The sequence below is a fragment of the Cebidichthys violaceus genome, unplaced genomic scaffold, assembly GCF_023349555.1.
Source record: "Cebidichthys violaceus isolate CVI_PGR_0920_01 unplaced genomic scaffold, fCebVio1.0.p SCAF_119, whole genome shotgun sequence".
NCBI lineage: Eukaryota > Metazoa > Chordata > Actinopteri > Perciformes > Stichaeidae > Cebidichthys > Cebidichthys violaceus.
Window position 1 is genome coordinate 385,003 of NW_027176284.1, and position 23,119 is coordinate 408,121.

The 23,119-nt window shown below is 42.7% G+C and overlaps 1 protein-coding gene across 1 annotated transcript in view; it reads left to right on the forward strand.

Annotated features, from left to right (window-relative positions):
* Positions 1–23,119, forward strand: part of tbc1d1 (TBC1 (tre-2/USP6, BUB2, cdc16) domain family, member 1) — a gene marked incomplete at its 3' end in the record, with an annotated part of 44,900 nt that overhangs the window by 12,484 nt on the left and 9,297 nt on the right. The window contains exons 3-14 of the mRNA XM_068705447.1: positions 8,306–8,896; positions 11,208–11,297; positions 11,405–11,509; positions 12,262–12,394; positions 12,625–12,716; positions 14,605–14,721; positions 14,837–14,959; positions 15,211–15,353; positions 16,138–16,398; positions 17,578–17,694; positions 17,838–17,954; positions 18,219–18,352. Coding sequence (XP_068561548.1) covers positions 8,306–8,896; positions 11,208–11,297; positions 11,405–11,509; positions 12,262–12,394; positions 12,625–12,716; positions 14,605–14,721; positions 14,837–14,959; positions 15,211–15,353; positions 16,138–16,398; positions 17,578–17,694; positions 17,838–17,954; positions 18,219–18,352 — 2,023 coding nt within the window. The remainder of the gene's footprint in view (positions 1–8,305; positions 8,897–11,207; positions 11,298–11,404; positions 11,510–12,261; positions 12,395–12,624; positions 12,717–14,604; positions 14,722–14,836; positions 14,960–15,210; positions 15,354–16,137; positions 16,399–17,577; positions 17,695–17,837; positions 17,955–18,218; positions 18,353–23,119) is intronic.

Below are 23,119 nucleotides of genomic sequence, written 5' to 3' on the forward strand. Positions count from 1 at the left end.
TTTTAAAGATATAGTCATGCTATTTACTGTTTCCACTTATTGATTCAGATTCTTTTAGAAATATTAGCGTATCCATTGAGGGAACATAATGTGGATCTTTATTTCCAATGTGTGTAACCATTGTTGAAAAGCATATCCAACAAAGAAAGTAACTGTAAATCCCACTGTGTGTTTATATTTGGTGCCATGTGAGAGGCCCTTATCTTGAAGACGGGGAGAGTTTATAAAAAGCAGCGTGCTGCGCTCAGATACGTCATAATAAAAAGTCAAATTTAGAAGCTGCAAAAGTTCCCTCTTATCCCGAGTTGTTTAACTGTACTCGCATGAATATAAATACACAGAGGCAAAAGAAGAGGGGCCTGGAAGACTTCTTGGTAGCTTTTAAAAACATGTAATGACACAGAAACATACACAGACACACATCAGTCAGTCAGGGAACACCTCCATTGACTGTTTGCCAGCAGCTAAAAAGCTCAGAGGTAACAGTTCTAAAATTTAAATTCATGTTTGAACTGAGCACGATCTCTTTCTTTTCCTTTATCAACTCCTTTTTATTTTTTTTATATCTCGCTCCACCACTCCTTTTCCATTCTGTTGACACAAAAGGTCCGCAGGTCCAATGTTTGTTGTGAGAGGTTGAATGTTTTATGTGCCGACAGCAGCTTAGAACGAGGTATGGGTACAGAAAGCCTGTGTTAGTATTGATGAGCTCCAGCGTTACCATTTCTTCATTCACAGCCTCTCCCCCTGCTCTATAATAATTATAATCATAAATCCTGACTATACTTATCTGTGCCTGAGTGTTGGTCACATGCTAACAAACCAGCCAGGCTACACAGCGTTACGTGTCACTAGTGTCCTCAGGAAAATGTCACAAAATGTCTTTAAAATTCAACCCTAGGAAGTATTCACAGAGGGCATACTTTAGTGCGTCTTCCACGTCCTTTAAATTTGTAATTTTTTTAAGTTCAAGAGTAACTGCACACTCAAACTTATTTAAACTATAAGCTAACTGATATGACTGTATATATACTGTGATGAAACGCATCAATGCTGGTGGAAATATTTATATTTCTTATCAAATATCAGAAAACTTCTGCTCTGAAAAAGGTCTATTGGCGATCCTACAAAATTCCCATCACTCCCAACAACTTCAGCGATGTCCAATCTGTTAACTGAGAACACCTGTGTGAGTGTGCAAAGCCCTTAAATGATTGGATTATTGTTGATCATGATGATGTTTTTAGTTTGCAATGCCTGAATCTGTAAAGTAACAGCAAATGCAGCTGCCAGGTAAATGTATTGGAGGAAAAAGTATCACATTTCTATCCAAATTGTAGAGTGGAGCATCTCAAAATTGTGCTGCTATTTTAAGAAGATTAATTTTGCCGACGCACTCATCCAGAGCAGCTCGCAGTGGAACATAATGAGGCTGTTATTGTTTTGACAAAAGAAGAAGAGTGCGCAAATCTCATGCCGAGGCAAGACGCGGCAAGACGCAGCAGGACCCGGCGGTGTTACGTCACCAGTGATGTGACTCAACCACTGCTTCTGCTTTGCTCGTCTTCTTCCTCGTTCTCTGTTCCGTGGTCTGGTTCCCTGCCAGTGCTTTGCTGCAGATTGGGCTCACAGCAGAGCGCTGCAGGGAGGACGTGCAGGCCGACCCCTCAACAAGATGACCGTGGGATTTGTCCGTTGGATTTTGGATTATTGCAGAAAATATAACCTGTGTCAAACAGCAAAATGTATGATACTTGCTTGTTTTGTTCTGCGAGATAATATTCACCACCTTTATGATTTTAGAAGAGTGAATACAATCAGCAGAAGTAAAAATCATAAACGGGCTATAAAGGAACCACACCACAGCCACATGACTTCACGTCACCACCACTGAGCTGAAGGACGAGTGTTCTAGTGAAGATGCTTTGTAGTCTCAGTCAGCTGCCTTTTTTAACACACATACAGCTTCAACATTCACGAGAGGGGTATTTACTGACGTGAACAAAACGTTACAATCTCTTGAGCTTGTGTTAACCGCTGACCTTCTGTCAGGCATCTATACAAAATCCAATTTACTTTGAGACGAGTGCAAAAACATCTTCATTTTAAGATTTACGGACTCATTCCTGCAGTACTGCAGAAGCTTGTGTGTTTGCAGACAAAGGTTATAGTCCGACTTGTATGTTGTTTCTGATGATGATGATGATGATGATGATATATTTTTGTAGCATCATATCTTTTGTGTATTGTTTGTTTTATTAAATTGATAACAGTAATGAGGTACGGCTCAAAATCACAACAAACCCCAGATTTTTTCTTTTTTTTTTTAATTCCCTGATCTTCCTGCATTATTTATCATAATGAACTCTCCATGCCCGTAGTACACAAACACAGCTGTGAGGCTTTAAATGGACGGGCTCCCTCATATATCTCTTGTCTCAATTCCCCATTAACTCCACCACGCCCTTTACGTTGTCTTGATGCCAGTGTAACAATCTTTACCTCAACAAGGTGAAGCAGTCAGTGATCTGAGCACCCAGCTGGTAACACTAGGAGATGTGGATGTGCAGTGTTTGTGGGTGTGCAGTGTTTGGGAGTGTGCAGTGGGTCTGCAGTGTTTGTGAGTGTGCAGTGTTTGTGAGTGTTTGTGAGTGTGGAGTGTGCAGTGTTTGTGAGTGTGCAGTGTTTGTGTGCAGTGGAGGTGCAGTTTTTGTGGGTGTGCAGTGTTTGTGTGCAGTGAGTGTGCAGTGTTTGTGGGTGTGCAGTGTTTGTGGGTGTGCAGTGTTTGTGAGTGTGGAGTGTGCAGAGTTTGTGGGTGTGCAGTGTTTGTGGGTGTGCAGAGTTTGTGGGTGTGCAGTGTTTGTGAGTTTGTGGGTGTGCAGTGTTTGTGGGTGTGCAGTGTTTGTGGGTGTGCAGTGTTTGTGAGTGTGGAGTGTGCAGTGTTTGTGGGTGTGCAGTGTTTGTGGGTGTGCAGTGTTTGGGAGTGTGCAGTGGGTCTGAAGTGTTTGTGGGTGTGCAGTGTTTGTGAGTGTGCAGTGTTTGTGAGTGTGGAGTGTGCAGAGTTTGTGGGTGTGCAGTGTTTGTGAGTGTGGAGTGTGCAGTGTTTGTGGGTGTGCAGTGTTTGTGGGTGTGCAGTGTTTGGGAGTGTGCAGTGGGTCTGAAGTGTTTGTGGGTGTGCAGTGTTTGTGAGTGTGCAGTGTTTGTGAGTGTGGAGTGTGCAGAGTTTGTGGGTGTGCAGTGTTTGGGAGTGTGCAGTGGGTCTGAAGTGTTTGTGGGTGTGCAGTGTTTGTGAGTGTGCAGTGTTTGTGAGTGTGGAGTGTGCAGAGTTTGTGGGTGTGCAGTGTTTGTGAGTGTGCAGTGTTTGTGTGCAGTGGGTGTGCAGTGTTTGTGAGTGTGGAGTGTGCAGTGTTTGTGGGTGTGCAGTGTTTGGGAGTGTGCAGTGGTTCTGAAGTGTTTGTGAGTTTGTGGGTGTGCAGTGTTTGTGAGTGTGCAGTGTTTGTGTGCAGTGTTTGTGAGTGTGCAGTGTTTGTGAGTGTGGAGTGTGCAGAGTTTGTGGGTGTGCAGTGTTTGTGTGTGTGCAGTGGGTGTGCAGTGTTTGTGGGTGTGCAGTGTTTGTGAGTGTGGAGTGTGCAGTGTTTGTGGGTGTGCAGTGTTTGGGAGTGTGCAGTGGGTCTGAAGTGTTTGTGGGTGTGCAGTGTTTGTGAGTTTGTGGGTGTGCAGTGTTTGTGGGTGTGCAGTGTTTGTGAGTGTGGAGTGTGCAGAGTTTGTGGGTGTGCAGTGTTTGTGAGTGTGCAGTGTTTGTGTGCAGTGTTTGTGTGCAGTGTTTGTGGGTGTGCAGTGTTTGTGAGTGTGGAGTGTGCAGTGTTTGTGGGTGTGCAGTGTTTGTGGGTGTGCAGTGTTTGTGAGTGTGCAGTGTTTGTGGGTGTGCAGTGTTTGTGAGTGTTTGTGGATGTGCAGTGTTTGTGAGTGTTTGTGAGTGTGCAGTGTTTGTAAATGTGCAGTGTTTGTGGGTGTGCAGAGTTTGTGGATGTGCAGTGTTTGTGAGTGTTTGTGAGTGTGCAGTGTTTGTGAGTTTGTGGGTGTGCAGTGTTTGTGGGTGTGCAGTGTTTGTGAGTGTGGAGTGTGCAGAGTTTGTGGGTGTGCAGTGTTTGTGAGTGTGCAGTGTTTGTGGGTGTGCAGTGTTTGTGAGTGTGGAGTGTGCAGTGTTTGTGAGTGTGGGGTGTGCAGTGTTTGTGGGTGTGCAGTGTTTGTGAGTGTTTGTGGATGTGCAGTGTTTGTGAGTGTGCAGTGTTTGTAAATGTGCAGTGTTTGTGGGTGTGCAGAGTTTGTGGATGTGCAGTGTTTGTGAGTGTGCAGTGTTTGTGAGTGTGCAGTGTTTGTGAGTGTGCAGAGTTTGTGGATGTACAATGGGAGATTATTGCAGTGAAGTGTGTTGTTGTCATATTAGCATTATAATGATGAGTGTGTACTTTTCCATGATGTATCATGCGTTTTCTGTTGTTTTCTTTGTACTGACTTGTGAGGTGTACAGAGACTCTCTGGGTAATGTCCACTTTAAATAAACCGAAGTTGACACACAATCGCACAACAACAAGAATGCAAACTTCCTACTTCTACTCACCCTGAGTTCTAGTTATGTATATTTACATGGAGGAAGTTGTCCTAGGTAGTGGCCTAGGAAATGCTGATGAATTTGTGAAGACATTAGTCATGTTTGTCAAAGTAGAAAACACAGTAGATGAGTAAAGATATACGTGCTCGGCTTGCTTTTTTGCAGGAATAACCACTGGTCACTCACTGAGAGACACCGAGCTGCAGTCCTCTCTGTGTTTAATCAGCTGTTATGCTAGTGCTGGACAAGATGGAGGCTTTTACTCTGTATGTTGTTCTTTAGTTACTGTGTTGATGTTGCAACTGCTGCCAACTATCAGCAGAATGCTACAAGTCACCAGTGTCTCTGCTGTGCCCAGTAGAGACCAGTCAGTGTGTTTGTAACAAAACACAATGAGGGTCATGATCTTAATTAAGAGTTTTTACTCTGTCATATTTTTATTTTGGTTGCAGCAACAGCTCAAACGACATTGGTTGGATTTCATTTTTTTCAGCTACTGTATCATTACTTATCCACAAAACAATCGTTGTGTCAAATGGCAGTGAGTCGCAGTCATAGTCATACAATGCACACCTGCACCTTTTGGCTGAATGTTTTTTTGCTTGTTACTGCATTCCTCTCAGACTGACTCAGTGATTCAGATTAAACCACGATTGAGGTGCATCTGAATGATCAGTGTCTGCTATTAAATTGAAATAATTTCCCCTCGCGGGATCAATAAAGTTAGTATCTATCTATCTATCTATCTAAACCAATAATTATCATGACGATGGATAAGAGAATTGGTTTATTGTCGCAAGAGTAACTTAGTAACTGACGTGTATCAAGCTGACCAACGTATCCTAGTGCAACGTGTGATATCTTACCAAAAGTTACTCCTCATTTTTCGTGCATTTTCTCAGAAAAGCCAGCAAGACGTCTCAATTTGCACTTGTTACATGCATACGGTCTTTTCAAAATAAACTTCCATCTTCACAGGAAACTAAAAGATTGTTGTCTAGGTTAAAATACCCACAGATTTGCCGTGGTTAGTCATGGAAAGAGTGCTTACAGAAAATGTTTTTTGTGTGTCAGTGAGAGCCCCGAGTTACGGTTCATTTGTTCTAGGCTGTCCTCATTTAACCCCTCAGCGTCCACTCATCTGCAGACGTTAAACCCGGGTTCAAGGGAACAGAGACACGTCTGCATCGCAAAGTGGAGAAATAACCATGCTGCGGAACATTTTGGAGTTAGATTAAGAGAATAGATGTAGCGTCAAGGGAATGTTCTTTAAAAGGTGTGTGTGTGTGTGTTTGTGTGTGTGTGTGTGTGCCTGCCTGCGTGCGTGCGTGTGTGTGTGCGTGTGGTGAATAGTGAATGACCCAGTCTGAACATAAATATCCACCAGGAAGCCGGACATGAGCAACAAAGCCTTTTCTGGCGCTCTGCTCTGTGTCCGATGCTTGCTTGAATCTGTGGAGTCTGAAAATGAGTGTTTACATAGATTATATAAACTGCATTCACAGCCAAGTAATACAAAATCAGTATAATACATAACCTCTGTATACATTGCAGTTTCCTGGATAAAGTTTATGGACGGCAGTGTGTGTGTGTGTGTGTGTGTGTGTGTGTGTGTGTGTGTGTGTGTGTGTGTGTGTGTGTGTGTGTGTGTGTGTGTGTGTGTGTGTGTGTGTGTGTGTGTGTGTGTGTGTGTGTGTGTGTGGTTTCAACTCGTCATGCTCCACTTATTGATGACCAACTGCTGCATCCTGACTGCTGGATCCATTTGGGATGTCAGCCAGAGGCGCAGTGTGTTGGAGGGGCAGAAAACACAGCTGTGGTCCTCTGTACTGTAATGCAACTGCAATTATTAACATTAATTACTCAGCAGCTGAAAAGACGTTCAGCTGCTGAGTAAACAAACCGCGGTGAACCGACAGCGTTGCTTGTGTCCTGCTGTTTATTACTAACATCATGCCAGGATGAAAGAGACTAAAGCCCCCTGACATACTTTCCACGTCTGTGACTTGTATCGATCGTCCTGATGCACCACAACTCCATTCATGCCACCATTGAGGGTCCGCGTTGATCTGGCTGGCACCAACTGAACTACAGCGTGGCAGGAAACTGGAGTATGGCGCGCCCGCTATTAGTACATTCCATGCTGTCACAAAATTGGGCCATTGGACCGACAATTGCTGGAGTTACCTTCATAAGAAGGAAAGCGCTTCTTAAAGGAGCAGTGTGTAGGATTTGGTGGCATCTAGGTATTAAAATACCCTGACCCATGCATCTCATAAAAAATGTCGCATTTCAACATGTTTGGTCTCATAAACAGCCTAAGCGTTTTGTTTGAAATATAACTGCAGGCACATTGCAAAAGCTTTGAAGACTCGTTCCATTTTCAGCTTTGAGTCTGTTGTTATTGTTTAAGTATAGCATAATTAGGTTAAAGACTAATTTAATATGCTGTAGCTAGTTTTATGTTTATTTATAATTTCATTTAGGGTACTAGGTAGAGTGCTCTCAGTGCACTGTGGCTGATTTAATTAATCTAAAGATAACATGCTGAGTTTCCCTCGGTCGACTAACGGTTTGGTTTGAAGAGTAGGTAGACTTTCATTCTTTGGTTGGCTACAGCCCGAATTTATTTAGCGAGAGGTAGGAGAAAAAAAGGAAAGGAGGGGTCAGGAGGAAAGGAAAGAAGGGAATCAAATAAAAGGAGAGTGAGTACAAAGCCTGCTTTGAGACTAAAGGTCCCAATTCGGCTCCTTTTTAACACACACCGTCACAAGGGTGGCTCCATTTCAGGGAACCGTGACACACATGTGGCAGGTGAGCTCATGGTGAGGTGAAGAAAATCAGTTATTTAGTGTTTATGCACTATTGCTTCTGTAATCAGCCACCTATTCATGGATGTGTGCCATCATATGAGCACACGTATGGTAGATAAGTGGATAGCAAGGCTGTCCTTCAATCAGAGGATCGGCGGTTCGATCCCTGGCTCTGCTAGTTGCATGTCGATGTGTCCTTGAGCAAGACACTTAACCCCAAAATTGCTCCCTTAGCTGTGCCTACGGTGTAGAAATGTGATAGAAACTGAATTGTAAGTCGCTTTGGGTAAAAGCGTCTGCTAAATGACTGTAATGTAATGTAATGAGCACCCAGTTAAACACCACCTTTAGAAATGAAGAGGGCGGTTATTGATTGTTAAAGTACCTGAAGAAAGACTTTTATTGTGGCAATGGATATGACGGTATTGTGAACTGTTTTAGCTTTTGTTTTACATTAGGTTTAGTACACTATGCCAATTAGTTAGCAGGAACCTGAACTTGAATAAAGTAGTGTGTATGATAACTGGGTAAAGCTCTGTGCATTGGCTCTGTTTATGCTCCACAACATCATCTTGATAGAGGTTGCAAGTTTTTCTTTTTGGGGTATTTAACAAGTTCCAAAAGCAGAGCTTCAGATACATGTATGCAGTGAGTTTGGAAACATTCCTTTTGTTGATCAGGAAAATGACAGATCGGACGCTGCGTGTTGTGCAGTTTCACCTTTACTTTAGGGTTCATTGTTTTATCATGGGCTCCAAAAGTTCTCAAGGTGTTTTTTTTTTAATGTTCAAATGGATGTGATACTCATTAGGCACTGTTACGCAACAGTATTTTATCACAGTAGTTACAAGTTCCTATCTCTTGCTTGCTATCCCTCCAGGTTCCTGAGATCATCAGTACGTTGAGGCAGGCCGGCAAGAGCTCGGCGCGCAGCGATGACATCACCTCCACTTCCACCAAAACTTCCTCTGGAGGCAACGACCCCCCCGAGACATGTCTCTCGTCTCTCTCAGTGAAGGCGACCTCCGCGGCACCCTCTGCTGCCATGTCTCCGACAGCTTTTTCCAAGAAGTTCGAGGTGCTGTTTTGCGGCCGGGCAAGTGTCGCTCACAAGAAAGCCCCCCCCGCCCTCATCGATGAGTGCATCGAGAAGTTCGGCCAGCTGCATGGCTCGGGGGCAAGTGACAAAATAGGGAATGGCGGTGGGTTGGCGGGTGGGCTGAGGAGGGCATTGACCTTTCAACCCAACGGACTCGGGAGCAGCGACGGCGGTAACGGTGCTGCGGGGAGCCCAACCGCCGGGAAGCGACCTGTCCTGTTCAAAAGAGACCCCAGCTTCCCCTGTCTGCAGGCCCTGGATGAGAATGGACTCTCGCCTGAGATCTCTCACACCAACACTACTGAGGCACACGCCAACTCCGCTGGAGTACAGCCCACCAGCCTGCAGGAGAACAGGACCATGCTGTTCACGGTAATTCTCATGAATGGACACGCATGCTACCACTACCAATTATGCTCTAATTACTCCCATTTGTATTGTCTTTGACAGATAGAACCCATCACAATACTTACTTCCCAAGAAATCAAACAAAATCTCGATAACTATATCTGTCAGTCAGAGTGCCAATCATTGGGACCATACACGCTGTATATACTCCATATAGTTCTTTATGCATTGTCTACAGAGATGCACAACCTGGAAAACAGTGTCACACAGAAACTTTGATGATCTGTGCTCATTCACTCACAACAGTGCACAGGAGTTTTTAGTTACAGAAGAAAAAAAAGTAAAGATTTACACCTGGTAGAGACCTGCGAGGGAAAATGAAATCATGCAGAAGACAATGTTGAATTGCTGCACATTGTCAGCAGCGAGTTAGAAATGCAACTTTTCAGTCATGGCCCTCATCAGGCATCCTGTAGTAGGACTGAAAAATTGCATTCCTAATAAACTAGAAAGGTGCACTCAGTAGAGATGTGTCTGCAGCGACACTTCATTCAAACTCAAGTACAAGCGGCTACAGATGCAAGCAATAGTCTTTAAGTCGTCATATAAGACACGTCTTACAATCTTGGCAAAAAACAAACAAAATTAATTTCTCCGTTATCCGGTCAAAAGTAGTGACTTAAGAGTCAGTCAATGGCAGGATAAAACAGGCAATAAAATAAAGTGTGGGTTACCACAACCATGAGCATGCAGTCATGACTGGGCCCCCAAAATATTGTGCAGTTTGCTGCAGCAGAATGCGAGATTAGCCGTGGACGGACACAGAGGTGCACATTCACTCACTCACACACACTCGACTGATCACATGATCCCCATGCAGTAGATAATTACAATCAGTCACACATTCATTTTCACGTACAACCTATTAGAAAAACGGCACACTGCTTCCCAGACACTCTCTTTCGTGTGACTTCTTCCGGCTCACACACGATGGTTTTCTCGGATGTCTTTGCTGAGAATAACAAGAGAAGTGCTGTAAAGTGCAATTTTGGATTCCCTGAATAACAAGTCCTCATACTCGCTCCTAAACGACAGAGATGGAGAGAACAAAAGAGAAAAATAAATAAATCTCCTAATGACTCAGCAAGAGAAAATACTGACTGCTGTTTAAAAAGAGCTTAGTCACACTCCCCTTTCTCACCTTTATGTGGCGTCAGTGACTGTGCTGCCAACAGCTTTCCTGTTTGTCCCACTGACAGGAAATGTGGCCGCTGGCACAGGAACCACCAGGGCCTGCTGCTGTCCCTCAGCACATACAGACATGTTATTGACACTGATGGATCCTGCTGCTGACATGGCTAGTAGTCATCATAGTGACATCATTTTTTAAATTTATTTATATTATATTTAGGAATTTATCGCAAGTTGTGATAATAAACACTTTACAAGATTGAGCGTGATGAATTATCAATATCATGAGTGACTTGAAAAAGCTGTCTAGCTTTCTGTCATGGAAGTGAAAAACTGGAATTATCATGTTAGGAAGAAGAGATACACTCAATGTTTTATTTTATCCTTTATTTATGCAGGTAGACTTATGATTATTTGTACCTTATTTAAGAGTTTTATTGTTTGTTTTTTGCAAAAAAAAAAGTCCCATCTGTGATGCAATATAAATATTTCTTAACAAAATGAAAGTTATTCCAGTACATTATAGTGATTTATAGAGTTTTAAGCATATTTTGATGATCGTAATAATGTCGTGAATCTCAACTATTTTGGCCAGGATCATGTTGACATGAATTTATTATATATCGTCCATAAATGTGATTGATATTCGATACAGCAGAGCATTGAATGGCAGCATGTTAATAAAAAGAATAGCTGTGCTCTGGATTTAACAGACATGAGATCAGCTGCTTATTCCAAACCGCTGAGTCCCTTTTTCTTTTGAGGAGCGATAGTGACTCGTGTCCTAATGATGGTATGAATGGGGGATATTCACTGAAGGGGAACTGTTCTAAAATTCATAGGTACTTTTTCAAAAGACAAGAAATGAAACTACCTCATTTGACAAATGTGATTATAAATGAAAATATTATTTTTAGGCTTCCCCTTTATGTCACGTAATCATTGACCCAGACTTCAGTGTGAGGAATCTGAACTTGGGCCACAACTAGTTAAGTGTGTGAGGCTCATTATTGCTGTCACAACCACACCACAAACCTCACCACACAGAAGCGCACACACTACACACCGCAAGACCATTAAAACACCCACACTCAGAGACACCATTAGAGTCACTGTTTTCTCTTTGTGTCTGTCTCTGCTGCAGGTGGGCAGGTCTCAAATTTTCTTGGTCAGTCCAGACACTAAGAAAGTTGCCATAGAGAAGAGTTTCAGAGAGATCTCCTTCTGCTCACAGGTAGGAATGAAGCACTGCGTTTCTACACATTACTGTCTGTCCAGGCTTGTGTGGGATCTTTAAAACCCCATCCTGAATCCTGAAGCGCCTGATCTTCTCTCTTCCAGGGTATCCGTCACGTGGATCACTTCGGCTTCATTTGCAGGGAGACGGTGGAAGGAGGAAGCTGCCACTTTGTGTGCTACGTGTTCCAGTGCACCGACGAGTCGCTGGTGAGAGTCGGATAATCAAAGGAGAGCATGCTAGAAAAGGATGGGACATAAATCATAATAATTTACGTGTTTTGCCCTTTTTATTATGTCCGGGTTGTCCCTACGTCTGTTTGATTCTCTTGAACTTGATATCTAAAGAGGGGGGTTTCTAGAGGGGATACACACAATGCACAGTTGAGCATTGTGTGTATTTCCTGTAAATCATTTCACATATATTTCCATATCAGTACTTCCCACTCAGTTTAATTTAACACCCCTAGAGTTTGCTTTGGGTTTACGTCTGATTAAATGGTGCTGGAAGTCTTGAGGCCGATGACTCAGAGCTCTGTGCTCTGTTGAGTCATGGTGTGTTTGATAAAAAGCCTCGGTCATCACACGGCTGTACTGTAGTATCTGACTGCTGCCAGAGTAAACTGGACAACCTGTGGGGGAAAAACTGCACATCATGTTTACTTTACTTCTAACAGTTTTATACGGCATATGATACTGCAAAGACACAAATTTTTCATGTATATTGAAACTTTCCTAGAATTAGGAAAGGCCAAAAAAAACAATATTAGGTCAAGAATGGGGTGGATTTGTTCAAATATTTGTTCTCTACGGTGGAATGTAGTTCTGAAAAGAAGCTAATGTAAATTAATACGGGTAGAAGTAAACCCATAGATGCACTGACGATATCAAAAGGCTGTATGTTGAAGGATGGGTGAAGAAAAGGAAAAAAGCATAAAGAAGAATGTGTTTTGCTCTTGTAGGTGGATGAGATCATGCTGACTTTGAAGCAGGCGTTCTCTGTGGCTGCCCTGCAGCAGAATGCGAAGACCCAGAGCCAGCAGTGTGGCGGCTGCCCCATGCAACAGCTCCACAGACTGTGTGAGAGGATAGAAGGTAGGCAGCTGCATCTATGTAGATAACTGCATCCCAATGAGTATAAGAGTATATTATGCTGCTGAATTAAGTGACCAATAAACTATAGGGGGTGTACAATATAAAACTGCCACAGCATCGACCCTCAGTACCCCACATACCTTATACACCTACTATAAGTAAAACAAATGTGATGTGACACTAGTCTTGTCTGCTGTGGGTTTTTTACTCTGCATTTACATATTTTTCAGGTCTGCATCCTTCTAAAACCAAGCTGGAGCTTCAGAGACACCTGGCCACCTTGGACAACCAGGAGCAAGCGTCGGTCTTTGAGAACACTATGGTAACGCGTCTGTCCCGACGGTGCACCTGTGGGCCGAAGTGTCAGTTCCCTCTGAGGCGACCGCAGCTAGAAACAAACCAGTCAGTCTGCAGTTTTATCTTCAGGTCCCAGGGAAACGGAAGTCAGAGCGTCTTTAGCTTCTCCACTGTGACGCATTTCCCAGTGAAGCATAACGTTTGAGAGGTGTGCCGTTACAAACAGGGACGTAAATCACATCTTTTCCATTTAATTGGGCCGCTAAAAAATGTGGGCGGGATTAGAGTTTAACACAAAACTGAGCTACAGAGGACTTTTGGCTCCACACACACCTCCTTCACCTGTTGTTAGATCAGGAGGACGAGGCAGAGATGAAAGGGAAACTTTGCTGAGTCCAGGCGCCGTTCATCTGCAGTGACACAGCAAAGACTCCCTTGAATGAGTTAGACCCCAGACGCATGGTTTCTTATCTTCCTATCTCTCCATTTTGCCTTGTTACCTACTGCGATCCACAACTGGTGAAGTGCGGTTTTATATGACCGCTGTGGCTAGCTAGTTGCACAAAGTCTCATATGATTGGATGAATTTTTGTAAATGTGCACGTGCAAGAGGAGTCATCAGACATTTAGAAAAGAATCAATCAAGTTTTATTTATAGAGCACCTTTCAAACAAATCAAATCAAAGTGCTTTACAAATGATTGACAAGACAGAAATGGAGAGAAGGTGAAGAGACTAATGCACACCAATAAAGTTCCTAAAAATAAACAAATAAATAAAATACAACACTGAATGTAAAATCAGTGAAATAAATTATCTATAAATTCTAAAATCAAAGCATAAAACCAATGTATGATATCAGACTTAATAAGCAATAATAATAAAATATGATACAATTTAAAAACACTACATGAAAGCCAGACTAAATAGTTGGGTTTTTAGTTTCTGTTTAAAATTATATATATTTTTTCTGCGACTCTAAGATCCTCTTAAAGGCTGTTCCACCAGCTTGGAGCTCAATGGCTGAAAGCAGCGTCACCAAAAGTTCTGCAGGAACCAGAGGACCTGAGGGGCCTTACTGGTTCATAAACAAAAAGCCTTCCTGAGAGGTAGTCTGGTGCAAGTCCACGTAGTGCCTCATAAACTAATAAAAGAACTTCATATAAAACTAACAGCTAACCAGTTTTGTAAAGATTTTCAAATAAGCGTAATATGTGCTCTCCTTTTGGTCTTTGAATTTTGACCTAATTGAAGCTGACTTATTGTATTCTTTGTCTGACCAGAAAGGAGGGCGGCGCAGTAGTCCAGCCTAGTAGTTGTAAAAGCCAGGGACACAATCGTGATTTTGATGTATTACCGTGGAATCACGTGTTTTTCATGAGGAGCACTGATCTGCCTTTACACATGACTTAAATATTTCTGCCACCTCATCTCTCTGTGTTCTGGTCTGTTTCACACTCTGTGGCTCGCTCAACACATCCCTGTTTTCCCAGAAACACAAGTGGGTTGTTTGATAAAGCACATCCGTTTAAATGTTGGAACTTAATCTTTAGGCCCGCTGATGTTATTTTATCCATCATTGTTACTACACATTGTTGAACAAGGTGAGCCTTGGGAGGAGACCGCCCTCGAATATTTCTCTATGACACAGCTGACATCTGCTGGTGATGTGGCTGAACTGCAGCACCACGTCAGTGCTGAACTCTCAACACATGAGATCATACTTTACTAACGCAAAACAGCACAGTGTGCCCACTCTTCTAATGTAATGTAGCTATTGTCCACTCAAAACCCCTCACGTTTGGATGCTGCTTTTATGTCAATACTTGCAAACTCTTCCTCACAATTCATTTATTTGGCATGGTCGAAAAAGAAAAAAGTAATACAATTCTTTTTGCATATTGTGTGTTTCAGAGGGCTCGTCCTAAGAGCGACCAGGAAGAGAATGAGTTGGTGATGGCTTCTTTGAGGGATCTGTATGAGGAGAGGCAGAGGAGCCATCAGCACACTCTGCCTGGAGACAGCAAACAGGTCACTTTATTCCAAATTTCCCCTTCACTTAGACCAAAATAAGTGTCATTCTAAGCTTATACATACTCTCACTCACTCCCTGTCTCGCTGTCTCTGTCTCTCCTTGTATATGTAGGTGTGTGAGGAGGCAGCTCCAGCCCCAGTGGATCCTCAGCAGAGTAGTAGTCGGCAGCGACTCGAGCAGTTCAAGAGCCGAGCCAAGCGCTCGCTCACCGAGTCCCTGGAGGGGATCTGGAAGGTAAAACAGTTTTTTCTTTCTTGGTTTGTATTCAGTAGTGCTCAAGTATTCACTTGTATACATGGTATGCTGTCATTATTGTGATCTAACATAGAAGAACAGGCCTTTTGGAGGACATGGTAGTTTTCATAATCGTTAATCTTTACACTTTGAACGTAAAACTGGAGAAATAAGACCTTGGAGTAATGTGCCGGTTTGAGATCTTCGACCTACTGTACAGTATATAACCTTGGTGTGTGTGTTGTTGGCAGGGGAGCAGCAAGGCCCGAGCTCAGAGGGACAACAGTGTGGGAAGCGACGGCGGCATTTGTACGCTTAACAGCAGCCAGGACCAGTCTTGTCTAGATGACCCCTTGCACGTCTCCTCCCAGCTGCGACCCACCAGCCCACTCAGGTAAACACACATGCCCGCACACACACTGACTCATATCTTGGGGCAGAACAGTCAGGGATTTAAAGGTCAGAGCAGTTTTACTTGGATTTCATTATCGTAGAGTTTGATGAGACCCTGAGTTCTAGACCTGTGTTGGTGGGTTTGTGAAAAAACAGCCTCCAGAATAGATTGATAATTCAATGTGTTTTGAAATTGCTGTTTAGCTTGAAAACTGTTGCTTGCAATACCAGAAAGGTCAGAATTGGTCATTATTCATCTGAATCTGTAAAAAAGCAGAAGCAGCATGTGTATATACATTCAGTAGCTAGCGTAGCATAGAAGGCCTAACGCTGGTTAATGGTGTGCTAATGTACTCTGCTCATGTTAGATCCACATGCTTATATCTGCTTACAACCTCTCCGGTAACGAGTATCACTTTTACACATTTAAACGCGACTAGCTCAAATCCACTAAACCAACCTGTAGATCATCTGAAACGATTACACGAAAGTCCATGGAGCAGAAATGGATAGTTGTTGGACCCTGGTTAGAACTGGCTTATGCTACGCTATGACTGCCCAGTCAACGTTAGAGGGCGAAAGGTCCATTGTAGATCAGCATATATTTAAGAGTAATTAAACAATGATTAAATTATTCAAAACTTTATTGGACTCCCTATAACAGTACATATTATGAACTTAATTTCACCTCACACTTTTTCCCTTGGACTACATAACACTGTGTGGTCATGAGATTATGTGGACACCATGTTTTTTTCCTCACACACTTTCCTCGTTGTCTTCAGGTGCCACAACTCAACAGGGGACCTGAAGCGCCTTGACTCCTCTCTCCCCATATCCCCCTCCGCCGTCTCCCAATCCGGCGACGGTCAGCCTCAGGGCTTCCGCCGACGGGCCAGCACCTTCAGCCACCCTCCCACCCCTTCCTCAGCAGAGAGCTCGCCGCTGCACGCACTGACTCGCTCACCGCAGGACCCCGCTGCAGCCAGCAAGCCCAAGCTCGTACGACACTACTCCGTCAGCACCGACACGCCACACCAGAGCAAGTAAGGAGAGCGTTTCTGGTTTCAATCTCTAATTTTTACATTCCCAATGACACGTGTTACCATATGTCGCACATTAATCACGTCCAGTACGCTAGAAATGTCTCATATTACATTACGTTGCATTACGGTCATTTTAGCAGACGCTTTTATCCAAAGCGACTTACAATTCAGTATCTATCTACACACCGTAGACGCAGCTACGGGAGCAATTTTGGGGTTAAGTGTCTTGCTCAAGGACACATTGACATGAGACTAGTAGAGCAGGAGCCGGGGATCGAACCGCCAACCCTCTGATTGAAAGGCGGCCCGGCTCTCCACTCTCCACCGGAGAACAATGAGAGCGGATTGGTTGCAGTTGCATTATGTTTATCGTGTGAACAACTTGTATCCTAGTCTTCCTGGGTCAATGACTGAAGCACATAGTTTCATACCCCTCGTTTAACTGGTGATGAGGAATGAGCCTGTGACTGTGGTCTCACGGGTGGTTGAACACATGTTCAGGGGAGCGTGTCATCCCCTGGTTTCCTCTACGTCGGCAGGTGCAGCTGTGTCAAAGGGAAACAAGACGGTGTATAAAGAGCTACATATACAGCCGGCTTAATGCGCAAAGTAGTCGAATTCCTGTCAGAAAAGTGCTGCTATTAAAATCTTGGCTGTTGACGTTAATTCCTCTGCCCTTGAAAAACTCTTCTCCCTTGTCTGTCTGTGCAATAAACCTCTTGGTGATGAAGGGAGTGTTTAAGTTAGGGGGAACTCCACCAATTTTACACATCAAAGTCTGTTGCCAGGTGTTAAGGAGTACTACTGCGTATGTGAAAAAGATGTATAAAGCCATAGAAATAGAATTGGAGTAGAACGGACATTGAACTGTTTTCCGTGGATGTTTGACTGGTACGAGTGCTCGCCGGGAAGAGAGCAGAGGTTGCTCCAGGACATGGATGGCTGCTACCGTGTTACCGTCTAAACAAGGAAAAGATGATATTCAAATATTTTTACCAAGCACTTTGAGATGATCAACCAAAACTGTATCTCCCAACTCTATTTAAAAACAAAAACTTTTTCTTTAATTTTCCCTGCTCTTTCTCTTCACCCATTTTTCAGTTGTCACCTATTTTGTTGTGACTTCCTCTGCTCTCTTTCCCTTCGCTCCCTCTTCCTGTATTCACACCATTTTCTCAGACATCTCTCAACCAACTCCACCCTTCCTCCTGTTCCTCCCTGCCCTTCATCTCCCCTTCTTCTCCTCCCTCATCATCCTTCCTCACCGTCTGGTGGAGCGCGGCTCAATAAAAGACGGTGAGAATCCTGCGCTGTTTTTTTCAGTTTAACTCATGCATATCTCACAAGGCCTGTGTCTCTCTTTGTGTGAACGGGGCCCTGCGTTTGTCTTTTCATCTGTTTCCTGTCTCTTTTTTTTCACCTCCATCTCTCCATCTCAGTCCACTGGGTGGTCTGCGCGCTCGTCTCCACTCCTCCTCCTCTGTCCCTAATTTTCTGAAATTTACATTTCTGGCCCCTGTCCAAGAGTATGACTGTCCCGATGTCCCAAAGAGCAGGTGCATGCACACACACACACACACACACACACACACACACACACACACACACACACACACACACCTACACCTACACCAAGTAGTCACGTCCATGTCAGTGTGTCCATTACAGTCATAATCTGTGCTCCTTGTTTCACGCATCACTTAAGCTGATTTTATGCATATTTTTGGATGTGTGTATATGAATGTGTGTGTACACAGTTTATGGTATAAACTAGGAGGACATATTATGTAACTATTCGTGTGTGCTTGTTTGTGTTTCAGTGATGTAGCAGCTCTGTCTACAGCGAGTGCAGCATGTGGCGTAGGGGAAAGCCCTCTGCGCAACCACCGCCACTCATGGAGGCAGCAGATTTTCCTACGGGTCGCCACACCGCAGAAGAACACAGACACTAATGGTAAGAATGGACACAGTCACTGATTGACTTAACTCTATGCAAGGACTAACGAGTGGTCCTTGTAGTAAGAAGTTGACATTGGCCGTCAATGTCTTTCCTACCTATGAAGGCCCTCTCGGATGCAAAGAAGAGATTATTCCTTATCATAGAAACAGTTTCATTGGATTCAAACTGCTGACTCAGTCCCTACACAGTATTTAACAACTAACAATGGGGTCACACGGAGGTCCTGTGTTGCGACTTACGTGCAGGAAAGAGGGACGTACCACAAGTTGTCTCACAGGGTCAAGGAAGCATGAGATCGACCTGTGGATTCACTTGTTGCAAGTCTTTTCTGGGTTTGTTTTTATCCTGCAATCACAGTCAAATGTATTCAGAGGACAAGATACCACTTCAAATATACAATTCAACTATTCAGCAACAAGAACTTTGAGAAAGCGCTTTGTAGAAAAAATATATTTTCAAGTTATACAAATTTGGTTAATACATTACATTGGTAGTAATTATTTTGTACCTACATACTGTAAATTATTGGGCTTTTTATCTGCAAGAATCTGGCAATACAATATGTATCTCAATACAGAGGTAATGATTCAACATTTTGCGATATATTGCGTTTAAACATTTTTTAAATTTAATTTTAGGAAAACTGCCATGACATGAAAAAATGGTTTACTTTTTTTTTTGTCATAGCAATCTATTGTGCAATCTGAGGAAGAACCATTGGCCTATATCATATCGATAAAAAAAATTAAACTCATCGATACAGTGTTTTTAAGAATCAATATGTTTTTGAACAGTATCATAAAACATAATCTCACAATACTCAAGTGTATAGATATTTTCTTACGACCCAAGTAGATCATAGTATTTGCTTTTCAGCCAGAATTGGCTCAAATCCTGAATTCTCCATATTATTTTTAACTTGACAAATTATGGAGATAATTAGGCAATTTAAACATTATTCAATCTGCTCAGGAACAAAATCTGACACTGGCACTCAAAGAGAGTTTGATGCAAGGATCGATTCTGCGATATAATTAAATTATGCACATATTTTGCTCACTGTCACCAAACAGTACGCCGCGTGCCTCTTCACTTAGCAGACAGAAACAGAGATACCTGCTTTGTGCAGTTGAGATCTTCCCATTTGGATTACTGTGCACACTTCAGTTGTAAGACTTCAACATGTCTTCTTCCAAGGAAGAAGGCAGCTCCAGGTCAAGACAGTTGCTCACATGCGCACAGGCACGTCTAGTATCCTACCAAAAAAAGAGCATGAGCTAGACTCTTGTGCTCTCTTTTATAACGGCTATTTTAATAGCCTCGACCAGACGGCAACCTCCGGTTCTGCCGAGTGAAGCCAATACACTCAATACACTGGTATTCCTTTCCATTGACACATTTTTTTTTTTTGGTGTGCTGTGTGATTTTCATTCACTGAGAAGTGCCAACCAAACCGCTGGTTTTGGCCTGTATGGTACGCGCTGCTAATTGATTTTCCTCTTGACAACCCAGTTTAGAAGTGCATTAAACACATATTATTATTATTATTATGAAGTAGACGTAAATATTTTAAATTATTGTCTAAAAAACGGCTAGAAAAACGTGTGGAGCAAGAGAGGAACACACCATAATAGCAAAAGGAATCAGGCTTGAAAAATATGCGAGTGAAAAAATAAAAAAATTAAATTAAGACACTGTCAGATATTTCAAAGGCGTGGAGGATTCAAGTAGAGAGTGAATTGACTGAGTCATCTCAGTCAATGTCGACACAAAAGGGTGTGTGTCTGTGTGTCTGTCTGTGCAGACATGGGAATCATGCATGTGCTTGCATGTCTTCATATCCTGTGTTTTGTTACTTGTGTGTGTGACAAGTGTTGACAGTGTCAGTAGTTGGGTTGGTTACACTGTTGTTTCAAAAAACAAAAATCAGACATGTCCATACATTTACCTTTTACATTAGCAAAAGAAAGGAATTTCTTTATTACACTTAAAGATGTTTATATTTAGTGTTTGAAGAAATGTTTTTGAGTCTCGTAAACTCTTTAGTCAGCTCATAGCATTTGAGTTTGTTTCAGTGACATGCATTAAACTCCGGCTTGAAATTGATCAGGGTCATTCGGTTTATAAGATGACATCCTCAAATGTCTCGTCTCCAAATCCCTCACATTTGAGAAGCTGTTTTTTTTCCCTCTTAACATATGGCATAATCTAGGGGTTCTCAACCTTTTGTAACTTAAAGAGACAGTTCACCCTAAAATCCCAAACAACTCTTTTTTTCCTCTTACCTGTAGTGCTGTTTATCAATCTAGATTGTTCTGGTAAAACTTCTCTGTGGCATATACTGTCGACCCCCCTAAACTAGACAAAACCCTTAGTGGGTCTCTAAGGGTCTCTTAGAGACCCACTAGAGACGTGGGTCTCTAAGGGTGAAGTGTCTTTGTGTGAGTGTCATGAACTCTCTCTAAATTGGCACATTACATACAATGCCTATAAAAACTATTCACCCCTCTTGGATGTTTCACCCTTTTGTTGCTATTATACATGAAGTCATGACCAATATAATTTGGCTTTTTTGACAAGAATTTGCACAAAAAAACCCTCTTTAATATCAAAGTGAAATCAGATTTTTACAAAATAATGTAAATTAATTAAAAATATATAAGGTAAAGTAAATGATTACATAAATATTCAACCCCTTCAGGTCAGTATTTAGTAGATACACCTTTGGTTGCAGTCACAGCAATGAGTCTGTTTGGATATGTCTCAATCAGGCTGAACCATTTCTGTATAGCTTTTGCTGTATGCTTGGGGTCGTTGTCTTGCTGGAAAATTAATTTTCTCACAAGTTGTAGTTCTCTTGCAGACTGAGTCAGATTATTCTCCAGGATTTGGTGATATTTTTCTGCATTCATGTTCCCTTCTACCTTTACAAGCCTTCCAGGGCCTGCTGCTGAGAAGCATCCCCAGAGCACGATGCTGCCACCACCATGCTTCACGGTGGAGATGGTGTGTTTGTGGTGATGTGCAGTGTTTGGTGTTTGCCAAACATAGTGTCTAGTCTGATGGCCAAAAAGCTAATTGTTTGTCTCATCAGACCAAAGAACCTTCTTCCAATTGACCTTGGAGTCTCCCACATGCCTTTGGGCTATTTTTTTCAACAGTGTCTTTCTCTTTGCCACTCTCCCACACAGCTTCGACTGGTGAAGAACCCAGGCCACAGTTGTTGTATGTACAGTCTCTCCCATCTGAGCCACTGAAGCTTTTAACTCCTTCAGAGTGGTCGTAGGTGTCTTGGTGGCCTCCCTCACCACTCTTCTTCTTAACCGGTCACTCAGTTTGTGAGGACGGCCAGCTCTAGGCAGATTTAAACAAGTGCCGTACTCCTTCCATTTCTTAATGATGGATTTATCTGAACTCTGTGGGATGTCCAGTGAGTTGGAAATGTTTTTCTAGCCGTCTCCTGACTTATACTTTTCAATGATCTTTTCTCTGAGTTGCTTGGAGTGTTCTTTTGTCTTCATGTTACAATTGTAGCAGGAATACTGATGAACCAGAGACTGGACCTCCCAGACTCAGGTGTTTTTATACTACAATCACTTGACACACATCAGCTGCACTCAGGTGATCTCCATTTCACTACTTGTGACACTGCTGGCATCAACTAGATGCCTTTATCACTTTAAAGGGGGTGAATAATTATGCAAACACTTATTTTACACTATATATTTTTAATTAATTGCTATTAGTTTGTAAAAATCTGTTTTCACTTTGACATGAAAGAAGCTTTTTTTTTAGCAAAAAAGCCAAATTATATTGACCATGATTTCATGTATAAAAGCAACAATAGGGGAAAACATCCAAGGGGGTTGAATACTTTTTATAGGCATTGTATATTACAGTTTTGTCAGTAAAGCACCAACAATTCAGACAGCTACTGTCTCTGTGTCCCTGCAAACCGCCTTAAATTCAAAACTCCTCTTGCACGTATAGAATCACAGCAAGGCAGGATTAACAGAATGTTTGCGTGTTATTTGAACTACTATCACCAGAGTAAACACGCGGGGGAGAGATAAGGAGTCCCGGAAAAGAAATCCCCCCCCCCCGGCATCCTGCGATGCCAGAGCTACTTGGAACTCATGAACTTGTGTTTTTACAGCGTGATGGGACTGAACTGTGTAGTTTACCATGTAGGTGTGACTTCTTCCCCGATAAATGAGGGAAACTACAAAAACACAGCATAAGAAAAGACTTTGAAGTACTAATTGAATTATTTTTCCAAATGCAGCTGGACAAATTATTGATATTAAGCTCACTAAAATCATATCATCATATACGTTATCCACTATGTGTAGAACGCCACACAGTTTCTAGCCACTGTGTCTTTGTCTTATGCTACCACTGGGGGGTGCCAAAGTGTGATGTTTCCAAATTCTGAGCACACAGCCACAACCATTTCCATACGGTTCAATTAACACCTCTGAGGCAGTCGCAACAACAACTGGGTATTAAAAATTTTCATGGATTAGTGGATTACTTTCCATGCACATACATGTTCAAGTCTTCATAAATGCAACAGGAATGTGGGACTAGTGTGACCTTTTCATCCCCCCTCCCCACTCACCATGCTGCTCATGATGGATTAGTGAGCTTTATTTTGACGGTCGACCACCGCGAGGTGAAGGAGACCTGGTGCTCCTAGCAGGTCAGCTTGATGGGCTTTTTGCTGGCCGAATGCAGCACTCCAGAGTTGGGTCGAGTCGT